Consider the following 18,148-nt stretch of genomic DNA (forward strand, 5'->3'; position numbering starts at 1 on the left):
TGTGTGTTCTGTGTATAATAATTATGTATATATAAATACACACACATACATATGTATATGTTAGATTTATATATAAAATATTTATATATAATATAAAATATATTTAAATATGTATATATTTATTTATACATGAATATATTTCTTAAATTTATACATGTATGTGTGTGTATTTATATATACATAATTATTATACACAGAACACACACATTTATTACGTAAACACAGACTTTTATTTTGCAAACGATTAATCGCGATTAATTGTTGTGCAGCCCTAGTATGAATGGGAATCGCTTTGACAGCGGTGACGTCTGTACGCGGAAAACTTCTTCGTTTTACACATATTGTTGTCGTGTAAAGCTGTTCGTAGATTGGCAATAAAAAAAGTTCTTACAGATTTTAAGAAAATTCTGTCGTCATTTGAAGCGTGTATTTATCTTATCAAGTCTGACAAAAGGAACCCAAACACTGCTGTCCTTCATGGTACAATTTATTTGGCATTTGATTAGATGTACATCTACTTCAGAGAAAAAAAAAGCAGTACATGACATAAAAAAAGAAGAAAAAAAAAATTCAAGAATCGACAAATTCACCAACTGTTGCATTCTACATAAAACATTTCATGATGCTTTTTTTTCCTTGTTGCACCACAAAGTCTATCTAGAAAAAAATTATCTACTTTTTAATTAAAAAAAAAAAAGTTTGCAAATGGTATGTGGGAAAGGGGAATCGGATGTGTCTCGAACCTCAGTTTGCAGACGAGTGTCTGTAAGCATAGCAGAAATGAAGAGTACAACAGCAGAAGAGACGTCCTCTCTGCATGCGCAAAAGAGTAAAACATGCAACCGTAGGTCTGTAAAACATTCATGCCAACTTTTACATTACACACGACCAATCCGCACGCTTATACGTACATTTAACAAGCACACATTAAATAAAAAGCAAACTAATGTTCACAGGATTGTCTGTGCTGATGAAACCCTGGAATTAAATGCAAAACAAAGACTAAACAGTGAAAGAACATTTGCCTGGATGATAGAAACATCTTTATAATGTCAAATACTCAATTATTTTGGTGCTGGTGATGGATCTTCAATAAAGAAAAAAGGGATCTGCCTGCCAACTTTACATTAATTTTTTTGTCTTTGTATTTCATTCAGCCCAACACAGCAGGCCTGTGTGCTTTTGTTGTGCAAAAACATCTTTATCTTTGTACAAAATGCCTGATTGTCATTTAGTTCGGGCTTTTTGTTGCATTTCCAGTCAGAAAAAAAAGAAGAAAATAATAATAATAATTATATGTTCCCATTTACAAAATCCAGGAATCAGTACAACAACTTCGTAAAAAGGAGTGTTCACTTCAGTCAGCAACATTACAGACCGAATCTAAATCTATCCCTCATGTTCATAACTTATGTATTTCATTAAATACATAATTCATTCACTGGAAATGTCCAAATGGCATTTAAGTAGTCTGTAAATTGATAAATGACTAAAAAGAAAAAAAAAAAAGAGAAGTTTTGCTCTTACATACGTACATTGATGCGCTCATGTGTGCAAATATAAGCTCACATTTACTTAGTGTCAAGTAACGAACGGTTTAATTCTTTGTGATTTACATCGAAACGACATTGAGAGGAGAGCACTTGACTTACAGGTGCTGAAAATGAAAAATTCAGCCATACACACACACACACACACACACACACACACACACACACACACACACACACACACACACACACACACACACACACACACACACAGACCATGAAAGCAAAACTCGAATTCATCGTAGCCAAGTCTAAACACAAATCTAAACTCAGAATCCCAACAAGAAACTATTTCAGAAACCTTGATTTGTTTCAGCACACTGTTTGAGATCAGCTTCAGAGGCAAAAATGAGTGAGAATATTTATTACCTAGGTAAACATTGAGTGTTTTTTTTTTTTAAACATTCTAAATTCAAAATATATATTAGTGCCAAACTTTTTGGCCAAATCTTATGAAGAAATGACCAGATCATCTCTCAAATTCTCATTACCACAATGAAAATAATAAGAATAATGAGAGATTTCTTGAAATATTGTGGGCCACTAAAAATAAATGGTTCAATAAGCTTCTATGCAAAGTATATTTTCTTATTTTTTCTTTTGGTTGTGGCTGAAAACAGGACATTTCTTGACAGCTTTTGTAAGATTCATTAATTTCACCAGAATTTTTTTTTTTTTTTTTAAAAGTTACATTTTGCAAAAAAACAAACCCTTTTAAAATTCAACCTTTTAGACTTGAGCAAATCCGATATTGATTGGTGAGATGACACACAAACTCCCGAGTTTTGAAGTTCATCTCCCAAAAGAATTCCAAATGCTTCTAGGTTGGTGATGACATTCATTTCCAAATCCGAGGCAATGGACTTACATCACAGCAGCATACTTAAAAGTGGCTGAAACAAACTCGTACCTTGATCTAAAAGAATAAATCTTTTTTTTTTTCTTCATTTTTGAGTTTGTGCTACTGATCCGACAGACAGAAAAGTAAAAACCAGACATCATCACAGAATAAGAACACGGTATTGCTCACATCCAAACAGATCCTTCCCGTAGATATGGACAGGTGTTAGGAACGCCGGCGGATGACCACCAAAGAAAGGGTTCGGAAGGGTCAGTAGGACAGAGCAGTAATGAATCGAGGAAAAATTGCTTTTCTGTGCCAGGAAAGAGTCAGTGTGCAGGACACGATTCCAGTGAGAGAACGTCGGGTTGACTTAATTACACCACTAAGGCCTAAAATGTCTTTTCATCAACCGGTTCATTCGCTCAAAGTGTGGTGATCGACACATGCCAGTGTAAACCTCAGAGGTGGTCTATCGGCCCTCCCCATTATCAAGAGACTCAATCGATGGCCGACGGAAGTATTTACATGTGACAAGCTGAAAAAACGCTGAATAAAAACCTGAAACAAGCGTCTTTTCTTTCATGTCTGAAGTCTCTGCTTTGAACAGGAAGGAGTCCAAGTCCTACAGCCTCCAGCACCTTCAGCGATCAGTCTGGACACATACCCTATGATCTCGCTCTCCTTCCCTACACCACGGTGCTCAGCGAGGGGCCGCTGCTGCAGTCTGCGGTGGAGCTCTGCGTGATGCTGGTCTCTGATTCGCTGGGGGTGTCTGGAGATACCAGTAGGGTGCTGCTGTCGATGGAGTCCTCGCGCTCCTCCAGGGGCGGTGGTGGGGCGGGGAGTGCCGGCCCGGGAAAATCCCTCTGGAGAGAGTCGACCACGCCGCTCATATGACCAGTCGCGAGCGGAACCCCGGACCGCCCTGCAGAGAGAACAGGAAGTGAACGAAAGCTCTTCCAAAACTTGGTCAGCTGCATTGCTGTCCAGTGTTGCTATTGTTAAAGGTGCCATCGAATGTTTTTTTTTTTACAAGATGTAGTATAAGTCTAAGGTGTCCCCTGAACGTGTCTGTGAAGTTTCAGCTCAAAATACCCCATAGATTTTTTTTCATTAATTTTTTTAACTGCCTATTTTGGGGCATCATTAGAAATGCGACGATTCAGGTTGCGGCCTCCGCCCCTGGAGCTCATGCTTGCCTTAAACAGTGCATAAACAGTTCACACAGCTAATATAACCCTCAAAATGGATCTTTACAAAGTGTTCATCATGCATACTGCATGTATGCGTCGGATTATGTGAGTATGGTATTTATTTGGATGTTTACATTTGATTCTGAATGAATTTGAGGCTGTGCTCTGTGGCTAACGGCTAATGCTACACTGTTGGTGAGATTTATAAAGACTGAAGTTGCGTTTATGAATTATACAGACTGCAAGTGTTTAAAAATGAAAATAGCGACGGCTCTCGTCTCTGTGAATACAGTAAGAAACGATGGTAACTTTAACCACATTTAACAGTACATTAGCAACATGCTAACGAAACATTTAGAAAGACAATTTACAAATATCACTAAAAATATCACGCTATCATGGATCATGTCAGTTATTATTGCTCCATCTGCCATTTTCGCTGTTGTTCTTGCTTACCTAGTCTGTTGATTCACCTGTGCAGATCCAGACATTACTGGCTGCCCTTGTCTAATGCCTTTCATAATGTTGGGAACATGAGCTGGCATATGCAAATATTGGGGGCGTACACCCCGACTGTTACGTAACAGTCGGTGTTATGTTGAGATCCGCGTGTTTTCCGGAAGTCTTTTAAACAAATGAGATTTACATAAAAAAGAGAAAGCAATGGAGTTTGAAACTCAATGTATGTCTTTTCCATGTACTGAACTCTTGTTATTCAACTATGCCAAGGTAAATTCAAATTTTGACTCTAGGGCACCTTTAATGAAAATCCTGACCTTGGCCGTTGATCTTCTGTGCATGGCTGTGTAACTCTGTTAGCGCCGCAAGTTTACTCCGACTCACCCAGAAAAAGCACACAAGTTGTGAGAAATCAAGATTAACAAAAGCGCAAAACGAAAAATAATGCCTAGAAATCCCCCCAAAAATGTATCTGTGCACTTTAGTTAAATATCTCCAGACCGGAACTGGTTTGTCTGATGACAGTCAGAATGACAGCTGCAGGATGTGAAGGTGATAACTTGTTACGACGAACACAACAGATATATTCACCTCATAGAAGAAGGTACATGGGTTGTGTTTTGTGTCTCGTTTTTATTAATCTTGATTCTCGGCTAGAGTGTGAACTGCGGCACCTAAAAAAAAGTTGTCTAGCTTGGCAGCTTACTAGGTTTTGGATCAGAGCTCACAGTGTGATCCATAAAGACTTTAAATGAATGATAAATGAAGAATAACTTCTATATAAAGAATGAAAAATGATGTAAAGACATACCGAGGTCCATGTAGAGGATGCTGTCTGGGTTGATGGAGGCCTCATATGGAGGAGGAGGGTCATCGGGGTGGTGGATATCTGGGTATTTGTAGGCAGCATAAGGGGGCGGGGGCTCCTGGAAGTGGAACGCTCCACCTTCACCATCATCAGAGAGGTGCAAAGGCGTCAGGCCCGTTCCGAAGGCATCCGGCACGTAGTCAAAGCCAGGGACTCTCCGACCCAGATTAAAATGATGGACTGTGAAAAACAACAATGATTCAGAAAAACAGTGTTTTAAGATGTGCATATAGTCAGCTGATCAAACAGGGCCTTACGGTTTCCTCCAATGAGGGTTTCGATGCGCTCCCGCCGCCGCTGCCTCAGTCTGTGCACCATGAAGAGCAACAGAGAGAGGATGAGGAAGGACGAGATGCAGCTCACAATGAGCCGCATGCCGCTGGCCATGGAGTCGAACAGACTGCTGCCGTCTGAAAACAAACAGAAACAACGCAACTGAGATTTACTTGTGTGAATGTGTGAAACAGACTACTAGTATACTATTCTCCACGTTCTCAACCACAAAACAATGTATGCTACATTGCTATAACAAGACAGTACTACGTTGCCCATTAAATTCAGCAAGTGTGGTTGCAAATAATAATTATTATTATTATATAGTTTTTTTTATTAAAAACGTCTTCATTTTAGCCGTCTAATAAAATAATGGTAGTTTGTCATTCTAAACATACCATGTGATTAGAGGTATACAATAAAAAAGGCAGAGTAGCTCCACCTAGTGGTTAGACTTGGGAACTTCACTTCACAAAAATGGCTGAGAAATCACACATGGTGCACATTTAAAGATCTATCTTCATTTTAATACATGTCTGCCTGTAATAAATTTTACCTGTAATGCAGGGATTAAATTAAAGCACATAAAATGTGATTGGGTGAAATTATAAAAGTACCGGGATCCAAACAGGTGAACTTGCAACACTCTTTAGGGTCCTTGCGGAAATGCTGGCAGCCTTGTGGACGCTCACACAGGGCGGCCACACACATCTCCGGCTCGCCATCGTGGCACGTGCAGCTCAGACACGGGTCGTCCCCTTTAGGCGTGAAGTAAGTGCCCTCATTCACCACGTTGTCTTTGATATCCACACAAGTTTGTCCTGTTGAAGAAACCGGTTTATATTATATATAAGCACTAGCATGGGGGAAAAAAAATAAATACCAGAATGGCTCTCTTTAAGTTTTAATGTCATCAAACAGGGCTCATCTGTCTGTACACCACCGGACGTACTTCTCTTGCAGAGGAAGGGGAATTTTTTGTAGCAGTTTTCCGCGTGCCAGCTGTGCAAGCCCCACTCGTTCATGCTCTTGATCTGAAAGCGCTGCAGCTGGGCACAGAACACGTTATCCTGGGTAGGGTTCGCCTCGCCGAAGTTAGCCAGACCCTCCGGAGGCAAAAACACCTGCATGGACCCTGTGAGGAACAGGCAGATGGATGAGAGTCCCATTTAAAATACTAAAATATAAAAAAAAAAAAAAAAAAAAAAAAACTGTTCCCATTTTAGGGAACAGTTCCAAAATAAATAAATAAAATACATATTTTTAAATTCTAAAAATATAAAAATTCGATCATTATTTACTAACCCATATGTCATTCAAAGCCAGTGTTGATATTTTTTAACTTAAATTAGAACTAAAACTATTAAATTCAAAAATATATAAATATTTGATGAAAAACTTAAAATGACAATAAAAAACATTTTTATAAAAATTTATACACAATATAAATATTTGATGGAAAAATTTAAAATGACAAAACTATTAAATAATTTTTAAAAATAATGTAATGAAACATATATAAAATGTAAATATTTGATGAAAAACTTAAAATGACAAAAAACAATTTTATAAAAAAAAAGATAAAATATAAATAGATGAAAAACTTAAAATGACAAAACTTTACTAGACATTAGAAATGTTTCCTGCAATAAAACAAAATATTACTAAAACTAAAATAAACAAAGCTAAATAGAAATATGAAAAACTAATAAAAAAGTAAAACAAGTGAAAAAAGAACAAAATTTCTAAAATGAAAAAGACAGCATATATAAAATAAAAGCCAATTCAAATTATTAATAAATACTATAATACAATTATAAAATATATACTAAAATAACCAAAAATTAAGTAATTATTCACCGAAATCATGAGAGTTCATTAGAGAAATAGCAATGTTTGATCATTTGAGCCAGATCTTTTCAATAAATCAACAAATCAGAGTTCTTAAAGGTGCCGTAGAACGTCTTTTCAAAAGATGTAATATAAGTCTAAGGTGTCCCCTGAATGTGTCTGAGAAGTTTCAGCACAAAATACCCCATAGATTTTTTTTTATCTGCCTATTTTGGGGCATCATTAAATATGCGCCGATTCAGGCTGCGGCCCCTTTAAATTCTTGCGCTCCCTGCCCCCGGAGCTCACGCTTGCCTTGAACAGCATAAATAAAGTTCACACAGCTAATATAACCCTCAAAATGGATCTTTACAAAGTGTTCCTCATGCAGCATGTCTAATCGCGTAAGTACAGTATTTATTTGGATGTTTACATTTGATTCTGAATGAGTTTGAGGCTATGCTCCATGGCTAAAGCTAACATTACACACTGTTGGAGAGATTTATAAAGAATGAAGTTGTGTTTATGAATTATACAGACTGCATGGGTTTAAAAAATGAAAATAGCGACGGCTCTTGTCTCCGTGAATACAGTAAGAAACGATGGTCACTTTAACCACATTTAACAGTACATTAGCAACATGCTAACGAAACATTTAGAAAGACAATTTACAAATATCACTAAAAATATCATGGATCATGTCAGTTATTATTGCTCCATCTGCCATTTTTCGCTGTTGTTCTTGCTTGCTTACCTAGTCTGATGATTCAGCTGTGCACAGATCCAGACGTTAATACTGGCTGCCCTTGTGTAATGCCTTGAACATGGGCTGGCATATGCAAATATTGGGGGCGTACATATTAATGATCCCGACTGTTACGTAACAGTCGGTGTTATGTTGAGATTCGCCTGTTCTTCGGAGGTCTTTTAAACAAATGAGATTTATATAAGGAGGAGGAAACAATGGAGTTTGAGACTCACTGTATGTGAATAACAACTAAAATTTCAGTCTGTTTTTCGCATAAAACTTCAGAAGAGTACATTAGTCATTAGGACCACTTTTATAGTGCTTTTTTGGTAATTCTGTAGCGTGACAGCTCCGGTCCTTATTTACTTTCATTACAATTAAAACAGTGTCAAATATATTTATCCTCAGAGGAATGATATGAGGGTGAGTTTTCTTCGTTTTGGGTGATTTATTCTTCAATAAATGTGAGATAAAAACCAACCTTTATATGCCACTTCCCAACGGCCCTCCAGCGAATGATTCTGGTTAGTAATCACATACTGATATCCCACCCAGAACCTGCGACAACAAAAGTACATCCACAGCGTTGAGAACTCAAAACCGTTAAACACCTCATCACTTCCTCAGAAAACAGTTTCTTCACACTCACTTGCACTGGTCCTTTCGCTCGCACACTTTCTCGTCGAAGTCCACCTCTATCTTGAGGATGAACTGCAGCTCTTCGTTGGTGCCGAACGTTGCGAGGGAGCCGTTGACCTTCTGGCACGTTTCCACCGCCTGCCAGTAGTTCTCACTCCTCAGGTAGACTTTGTAACAGCTAGCTGTTTTTTCGTAATGGTGCCAGCCACTCGGACACTTCTCTGTGTTTGGAGGAAGGATTATATTAAGAACATGATTTAATCATAAAATAGATAGATAGATAGATAGATAGATAGATAGATAGATAGATAGATAGATAGATAGATAGATAGATAGATAGATAGATAGATAGATAGATTTAAAAATATTGGGATTGGTAATTTTTTTTTTTTTTAAAGAAATTTGCATTTATGTTATCAAAAATACAGTAAAAACAGTAAAATTGTGAAATATGATTAGAATTTAAAATATTTTTTTTATTTGAATATACATTCAAATATAATATATTGCTGTGATCAAAGCTGAATTTTCAGCATAATTACTCCAGTCTTCAGTGTCACATGATCCTTCAGAAATCATTCTAATATGCTGATCTGCTGCTCAAGAAACATTTCTTATTATTATCAATTCTGAAAACAGTTGAGCTGTTCAATATTTATGTGATAATTTATTATTATTATATGCCCTCCTGCTGGACAGGTTAAGTTTTTACTGTGTGTGTAAGATTTGTGCATGTGATTCTGTATGACATTTTTTAATCCTGCACAAAATCCTGTCAATTTTAATGTTGTAGCATTTTATGTGATTTATAATGGAAACGTTGGACATAATAAAGCAATAACGGCATGTCTTCACAGCATCTAAAGTGTGATTCAGAAGTGAACTACAGTATGAGTGTTTTAAAGCGATCAGGAAGGATCTTACTGTTGAAGCGCACTGGCTGAGCGACACCCATGACGTCCTCCACCGGCTCGAAACCGTTACTGTAACGATACCGTTCCTCCTTTATTGCTGTAAGAGTTTAAAACAAGGAATATCATCAGAATGCTTTCTACTTATATATGGCCTCAATATAAGGCTGAAGCATAAATCATCTGTGAAAATGAACAATAAGGTTCAACAAGAAGCTACAGGGCAGGTCATCGGATCTTTTCAATAAATCAACCGATCCAGTTTACAAAACCGGTCTGAATGATTCAAACTCAACGCCCTCATCCTTAAATACTATGAACAAAATGATGAAAGTTAAATGAGAGGCTTTTGGGTAAATCAAATGTTTTTATGCATTTACAAAAAACAATCATGTTGTTTAAGCCTATGAAGTTCATGGTTGTATTATAAATTATACAATTAAATACAACATTTCTATTATAACTAAAAACTTTTACATGATAAACAGTTTTGGTACTTTATCCACACTTATAAAATCCGAGTACAAGTCAAACAATGTACTTTCAAGGAATTCATGACGTTAAATCCCTAATCCACAGCAAACGGAAGGGAAACGGAGTGGCAGAATCTCAGAGACATTAATACACACAGCCTGCCAATTAAACTACATCCTGCTTGCTTTAAAAAAAAGAAGCAGAACAAATCCGACATCCTAACAGGAATTAAAGGCTGTAAATCATTCAGGCCTTGAGCCAACAACTCCTGAGAAAATCAGCTTGATTACAGCAATGTCAGAAAAGGGCAGTGCAATTACAAGCATAAGGAGTATGAAACCCTGCAGTGTTTTCTGTCCACTAATCATTAACTTCAGTGTACAAGCCAGGGGTTAGACAAGACTTCACCAAACAGTGGTTTCTAGGTTAAAAATCTTTATAAAAATGTTTAAAATTTATTCTCAAAACGTATGTATTTGCTCAAAAGCCTTAAAAATGTGATATTTTCTCTCATGTTTAACTACTATAAGACAGCAGCAAATCCACTGAAGCACTGGCCGAGATGAAGCTGCGAGCTCCAGGTCTAAACAAATTGTAAAATAGGCACTATGATTAAATATGAGTCACATATTTCAGGTCTAAACAACTACATTCTCACCTAAAAAACTCTTAAAACTACAGTTCGTGGTACAGCAAGTGTAGTATATGCAAAAATGACGGTGGATTTTCTCGGCTACCATGACAGTCGCTTCAAGCGGAGTGATACAAATGGTGAAAAGGTAGGAGTGCCGTTATCGCACAGCTATCAGCCAATCAGATTCGAGAACCAGAAAGAACTGTTGTATAAATATAGTGAAACCAAAAATTATTCAGACATTTTTTATATTTTTGGTATATATATTTACTAGTGGATGCAGGACACTATAGTTCATTTATGTAAGTGAGGATAGCAAAATAAAGTAAACTGTGACATATTATACCCAAAAATTCTTCATACTGTGGACTACCAGTAAAATTGAAAAAAAATTTGGAACCAAAAATTATTCAGACACTTTGACCTGACCATGTTTTGCTTAAGTGTTATCTGACATAATTAAGATTAATTTTTTTTTTTCACAGTTTAACTCTGAGATCTTGTCATATTTTATTACCATTTTTTTAAATTATAGTGAATAAACTGTATTAAATGAAATGTTCAAGGTGTCTGAATTAATACTTTATATATTTATTTTTAATTATATAATTATTATTACAGTTTGAATAATTTTCTTTGCTACTGAAGTTTACAATACTACTACTACTTCCAATAAACAACAACAACAACAACATCATATTGTTATTATTACTATTATTTTTTATTAATAGTTTAATATTATTTAGTGTTTTTAATTATATATGTAATCTTAGTTTGAACTGCTTCACAGATATGACTCAAAATATGGTGCTTTTTGCTACTTAACAGAAGTTCACATCAGTGACACTATTAAAAACATCTCAATGCACGACGTGAGTGGCTTCCACATTGAACAGTTCTTGGAACTCAGTTATAGGAACTAGCCACTAGGATAGTTGCCTGAGAACTAATTTCCCCCCGGGCCATGTTCCTGGTTGCATTCGCACCGGTAATAGGAACTCTGAAGCGGCCGACAGTGGCGTCTTTAAGCGTGGCATTTACAAACGCTAAAAACCGGTGGATGGAAGACGCCATGACCGGAGCTGTGTTTGTTGTGTGTCGTGGGTTTCGTGATAACAGAGATGGAATGTAAACGCATAATTTACACGACTGAAAGAGCAAAAATTGGGGCTAAGAGACGAAATCTCCTATGACAACTTTCAATATTGCATATCATCGAGGCGGAGAAAAGAACACAACCCTGCAGACAACAGGCAAATACCGTTATTGCCGTTTTCCACGTTCGTGAAGTAAATATGTTTACCAAATATGTAAACATGTGCCAGTGTTTGACATGTATTTGACCAATCAACATTCACTTACATCACTGATAGCTCCTATAGTGCTGGTTTAGACTCTACTCTGAAGTAGGAGCTAATTTAGTTCCCCCAAAAGGAGTTCCTAGAACTAGAATCATTCCTAGTTCCTGCGGGGCAAACACAGCAAAATTTGGGTACTTCAGCCAATAGTTCTAGGAACTATGAAAAGGTTCCTCCGGTTGTGAAAGCCCCTATGGCTTAATGACTAAATAAAAGCAATAAAATCATTGCAATGTGGTTTAATTTTATATCACAAGCAAAATCCCCATGCACAAATATTCAACACATCACCCAGCCCTACTGATCACCATAGATGTGAAATGGTGCCTTGCCAAAATGGAGTTAGTTATCTTATCTCTCTCTTCTGAAAGTGTCACTGACAAGTTTACGAGACTTCAAAGAGCATAATAAATCAGGGAAGAGAGACCAATCAATCCGGGAAGATTAAATCAATAAATAACCTCAGAATATCCCAGTTTAAGATTTACAATGCCATCAATACTAAGCGTATCATCTTCAGTGTTTAAGGGTCATGTTCTCTTGTATTCATGCGCTCTGGGTGTGATTCTGATCAGCAGTGCTTGAAGGAGCTACGAGACGCAGATCACATGCTCAGTAAATCCGCTCTGTAATTCCTGTTATCCCATCCAGGAATCAGACTCTAAGCACTGCGTCTCACTCCGGGTTTAAGACACAGAAATGACAGCACACCTTCCACGGGCGAAACGAACGAAAATCCGGGGTGTCAAACGTTGGCAAAGTGACAGGACAAAACCAAATTTCGCAAGTGAATCCGTTCCTCTTGCGACATAAGCATGAGCATGTTTTTAAAATGGATTGCACAGAATGTGACTATGTGAGTGTGTACTTACTAGGGCAATCTATCTCATCGCTTTTGTCCTCACAGGCCGTCCAACCATCGCACTGCCAGGACAGGGGAATGCACTGCAGTTTTCCGCTCTGGCAGGCAAACTGGCCAGGACTGCAGCGCAGGTCTGAAATACAGCGGGTCAGACAATACTCTCAACAAAACTACTCTAGAAAGACAAAACCTGCAGCAGAGCCTCCATTATGTGTGATTAAAAATGAACATGATTTATTATGCAACAGGAAAAGTCTCTTCAGTGCTGTTTGCAAAGCCGCATTTAGATGACGAGAACTTCAAAGACAGAGTCAATTTCAGGCTTAGCCAAATGAGACTCAAAGAGGGTCAAAGTGTCAAAGCAAAACAGTAGAAAACCTTCAAGATAGATTGCAGCTTACCTGACAGCAGTCTGGCCAGAGTGAGCCGTGGACCTGCAGGGGGGAGAGGCAGATTTAGTGATTTAAAGGGGCTGATTTCAGCAATATAACATCACCTAATCACTTAAAGGCTCAAGAGACAGTCTGTCTCTTGGTTATCAGGGTATAAATAACAATAGATAGTACAGATACATCTGCATTTGCAAACAAAAGTCAATATAAGTGGCATATCTTACTAGGTATCTCTTACTCATTTACTGTTGTGAACTTGCAAAGGCCCCAAAAAATGTAATTATATCTTGCATCAAGAAAGCAAAGCCAATTTTAGACAAGCACAACTTCTTTTTATTGTTTGGCAAATAATAATAAAAACTATAAATATATAATAATAATAAATAAATCATATAAAAATAATAAATATATTATAAATATTATATTCTTTTACATGTATAATACCCATATATACATGGCCAAAATTATTAATTAAATGTATACTAATTTAATAATAATAATATTAATAATAATAATAATAGCATATTGTGTGTGTATATATAAATAAAATGTATAAAAGAATACACACATATAACTTAATGTATATTTATAATATACAATTAATTATATTTTAAATATATTTAATATATAATATATATTATTAATAGTGCTGTCAAACAATTAATCAAATCCAAAATAAGTGTGTTTACATAATGTGTGTACTGTGTATATTTATTATGCATGTATATACACACACATATTATATATATATATATATATATATATATATATATATATATATATATATATATATATATATATATATATATATATATATATATATATATATATTTAATATAAATATAATGTTTTTGTTAAATATATACATGCATGTGTCTGTATTTAAATACATAATAAATATACACAGTACACACACATTATGTAAACAAACTTTTATTTTGGATGAGATTAATCACGATTAATCTTTTGACAGCACTAATTATTGTAATATAAATTGAATGAATGATTATTTTATACACTTAAAATGCAGTCGTCTAATTTGAGAACATTTAATAAAATAATTTCTGTTATCTGATGTTAGCAAACACCCAATTAACCAGATCCTCCAATCCTTTAAATAATCTCTTGAGATACAATACACAAACTAATTATTACATTTTTAAAAAGAGCTTCTTGGGAGGTCCAGACATTCAGATGTTCAGTCAATCACCTGTCCAACCCTTGAGTCTAAGTTTATCCCAAAACAAACACACTGACATTGAGATGTCTTCAGTCGACCGGTGTGCTCTTTCCTATGGATTACCAGGGCAAGATCTGCACAACAGTAACTGCTGTAGACAGTAAGAACCTTGGGAACAGGTGAACAGCTGTTCGACAGGTAAAAACTACCCAAGTCAATAAGTTCCACTGACCACATAAATATTACGAATAATCCTTTGAGTTGACAAATAGATAAGAAGTTTTCAGTATCAAGATTTCGAGTTTAAATATATGCATTTGTTACTTTGTATGAATATACAAGGCTCACTGTTCTACTTTGAGTGTTTTTAACATGTGACGCAACTGAAAACTTGCATGCATCAATTTGAGTTTTTTTTCAATAAAGCTGTGGGTTTACTCCATGCCAGACCACCATAACCTGCCTCGAAACAAGTGCAGACTGAGCACATAACCTGGGCTTCCCCATGGAAATTAAATGCAGAAAAGCACATCACAGGCCATTAACCTAAATACTGCCCTATTTATTTGATCCACTGAGTTTCCATGCATCACCTTATATCATTAGAATTAATAAACCTTCCATCTAACAGAGGAACATCAGATCAGACACACCATCACTTCACCCATCCGATGAATTCTACTCGATCTGTCTGCTTCTGTATCACAGATTGACTGTCAGCAACTGGTTGGCATTTGTGGCAAGTTGTTTGAACACTCATTCCTTAAAACCTACAAGCATCTATTTTCATGTTAGTAGTATTTTTTTTTAATTGCTAGCAATTCAATAATGACATTGCAGACAATATTTTTCTATCAATTTTAGCGAAAAACATTTATTACATTCTAGTGCTTTTTTTCTATATCCTGTAACTATTCAATTGCCATTAGTTATGAATAGCTAATTTTGCCACTGAATTATATGGGGACATGTGCTCCAGATATCAAATATTCACTTCCAACTAGTATTCCAACAGTTACTAATACCTATTCCAGTTTTATAAGACACTAGAACCTATTTTACTAATGTTACTACAACTAGTAACACTTATTCCTCTCGTCATACTGACTAGTCAGAATGGCTACTTTATTGTTAAATTATTATTCTAGTAAGATTAAATTGTTTCTAGTACAAACTGGAATTGTCCCATCCATTACTAAGCCTATCATAATATCAAACATTGCAATTTCAAATTCAGTCCTGCATTTCAATACGGTTGTCACTCCTGAAATTTTGTGGTGTGCACTTAGCAGGTACCAGTATGGCGAAAAGGCTGGCACCGTCACCAAATTTAAATATCCATTTGGTACCGAAGTACCGGTACTTTTGACAACCCTTCGAACAACAAGAATCAAGAATATCAAATAATGGGGGGGGACAATTTGGCCATTTCTAATTATTTGGGGGGACTTAATGGAGTCCATAATGGAGGCTCCCCCTCCACATTGTTATGTGGGGCACTATGGTAGAGATTTTTTTGCAAAATCATTGGGTAATATAGATTTTCCCAAGGAATTCCACTATTAAACATGCTTACTTTAAAGGTGCCCTAGAATTGAAAATTGAATTTACCTTGGCATAGTTGAATAACTAGAGTTCAGTACATGGAAATGACATACAGTGAGTCTCAAACTCCAGTGCTTCCTCCTTCTTATATAAATCTCATTTGTTTAAAAGACCTCCGAAGAACAGGCGAATCTCAACATAACACCGACTGTTACGTAACAGTCGGGATAATTAATATGTACGCCCCCAATATTTGCATATGCCAGCCCATGTTCAAGGCATTAGACAAGGGCAGAACGTCTGGATGTGCATAACTGAATCATCAGACCAGGTAAGCAAGCAAGAACAATAGCGAAAAATGGCAGATGGAGCAATAATAACTGACATGATCCATGATATCATGATATTTTTAGTGCTATTTGTAAATTGTCTTTCTAAATGTTTTGTTAGCATGTTGCTAATGTACTGTTAAATGTGGTTAAAGTTTCCATCGTTTATTACTGTATTCACGGAGCCGTCGCTATTTTCATTATTAAACACTTGCAGTCTGTATAATGCACAAACACATCTTCATTTTTTATAAATCTCTCCAACAGTGTGTAATGTTAGCTTTAGCCACGGAGCACTATCAAACTCATTCAGAATCAAATGTAAACATCCAAATAAATACTATACTCACATGATCCAACGCATGCATGCAGCATGCATGACGAACACTTTGTAAAGATCCATTTGAGGGTTATATTAGCTGTGTGAACTTTGTTTATGCACTGTTTTATAGTCACGAGCTCGGGGGCGGGGAGCACGAGGATTTAAAGGGGCCGCAGCCTGAATCACCGCATATTTAATGATGCCCCAAAACAGGCAGTTAAAAAAATTTATTTAAAAAAATCTATGGGGTATTTTGAGCTGAAACTTCACAGACACATTCAGGAGACACCTTAGACTTATATTACATCTTGTGAAAAAACGTTCTAGGGCACCTTTAAAAATATGCTGAAATATTATGGGCTGATGGCTTTAACAAAAGCATATTCCATTGATTATCAACCTTGCAGCTCACAATAGGTTTGTTTTCAAAGACTTATTGTATAACGAAGTGTTATTGATAAAACAAAATCAACTCCCCTACAGAGAAAAGAATGGGATTTTTACTTCCATAAACTGACTGTTGCACTCTACTGGAATAGATATCAGTAAAGCAGAAGTACTAGCAGTAGTATAACTGGAATACATACTAATCATAAGTAAATAATTAGCAAATGGCAACATTTTGCCATTTTATTGCCAGTAACAATGGAATAGTTACATATCACTGTTGGTACAGCGACTAGAAGCAAGTGAATATGTGAAAAATTAATTACTAGTGACACATTGAATATATACTAGCATCCATTTAGTAGTATAATGAATCTAATAAACAGTCGCTAGTGAAACTAAAACGATCACTAATGGAGTGCGTAGTAACACTAGTAAACAGACGCAGTTTTAGGAAATAAATGTCAATACAGCTTGCCACATGGTATGCAATAAAAGGCTTAAAGCAAGTAGCATAAATAGATACTGTGTCGTTTTAGGGAATAATGTTAAAACAGTTATGCAATAAAAAGGCGTACAGCTTAATAAGACTCATAAGAATAAATTATAACAAAAATAGTTAGTTAAAGGCCCTGACGGCCTCTGCAGCTCAACGCCTGATCATCAGGATCGAATATAAGCAGAGCTGCAAGCCTTTACCAGCCGGACTGCACCAAACACCATTTCACCAAATGAACTGATTAAAGCAACACCTTTACCTGTCCGTGGCGGATCTGTTATTGTCAGAATGAAGAGGAAAAGCACAAAACCACCGCTGTCAGCTTTCGGCAACATTTATCCTCCATTCATAGTATCTTACACCAGAGAAAATGTGCGAGAGAAAATGCACTTAAAGCAGCAGCCCCGATGTTGACAAATTAATCACAACGAGCAACTGATTCTGCTTGCTGTGTGAATTCCGTCGATAAGAAAGGAGCTTCGATACTCGATTGTGTTTATTTCAGTTGGCTATGGTCGGGATATAGTGTCATATTCCATGGCTGTTTCCTCTGGCTCGGTAAACGGGCTTAGGACGGATATGAAACAAGATGGCTCCGCCACCGTCCCATCAAAACGAATCCCAACCATGTTCTCCAGCCCACAGCCGGGGGGAGGAGGCGCTTAATCAACTCCTCATTTTAACACATGCATGACCTTTCAAAATGATTTTTCATGGAATTTTTAACTTTTGAATATATATATGTATACCGTTCATTAGTTTTGGGGTCAGTAAGAGCTTAAAATAAATAAATAAATACAACTTTGATTCAGCAAAGGATGCATTCAATTTATTAAAAGTGATAGTAAATA

At 36.3% G+C, this 18,148-nt stretch overlaps 1 protein-coding gene across 1 annotated transcript; it reads right to left on the reverse strand.

Annotated features, from left to right (window-relative positions):
• Positions 1-469: 469 nt before the first annotated feature.
• On the reverse strand, positions 470-17,949 carry dgcr2 (DiGeorge syndrome critical region gene 2). The gene is made up of 11 exons (XM_048181048.1): positions 17,557-17,949; positions 13,045-13,077; positions 12,654-12,776; positions 9,329-9,415; positions 8,415-8,625; positions 8,247-8,323; positions 6,140-6,322; positions 5,805-6,008; positions 5,172-5,324; positions 4,858-5,094; positions 470-3,319 (listed from the first exon to the last, which is right to left on the reverse strand). The coding sequence occupies exons 1-11, from the start codon at positions 17,630-17,632 to the stop codon at positions 3,081-3,083; spliced, it is 1,623 nt and encodes a 540-aa protein (XP_048037005.1). The 5' UTR covers positions 17,633-17,949; the 3' UTR covers positions 470-3,080.
• Positions 17,950-18,148: the final 199 nt, after the last annotated feature.

This window comes from Megalobrama amblycephala, linkage group LG2, assembly GCF_018812025.1.
Source record: "Megalobrama amblycephala isolate DHTTF-2021 linkage group LG2, ASM1881202v1, whole genome shotgun sequence".
Classification (NCBI taxonomy): domain Eukaryota; kingdom Metazoa; phylum Chordata; class Actinopteri; order Cypriniformes; family Xenocyprididae; genus Megalobrama; species Megalobrama amblycephala.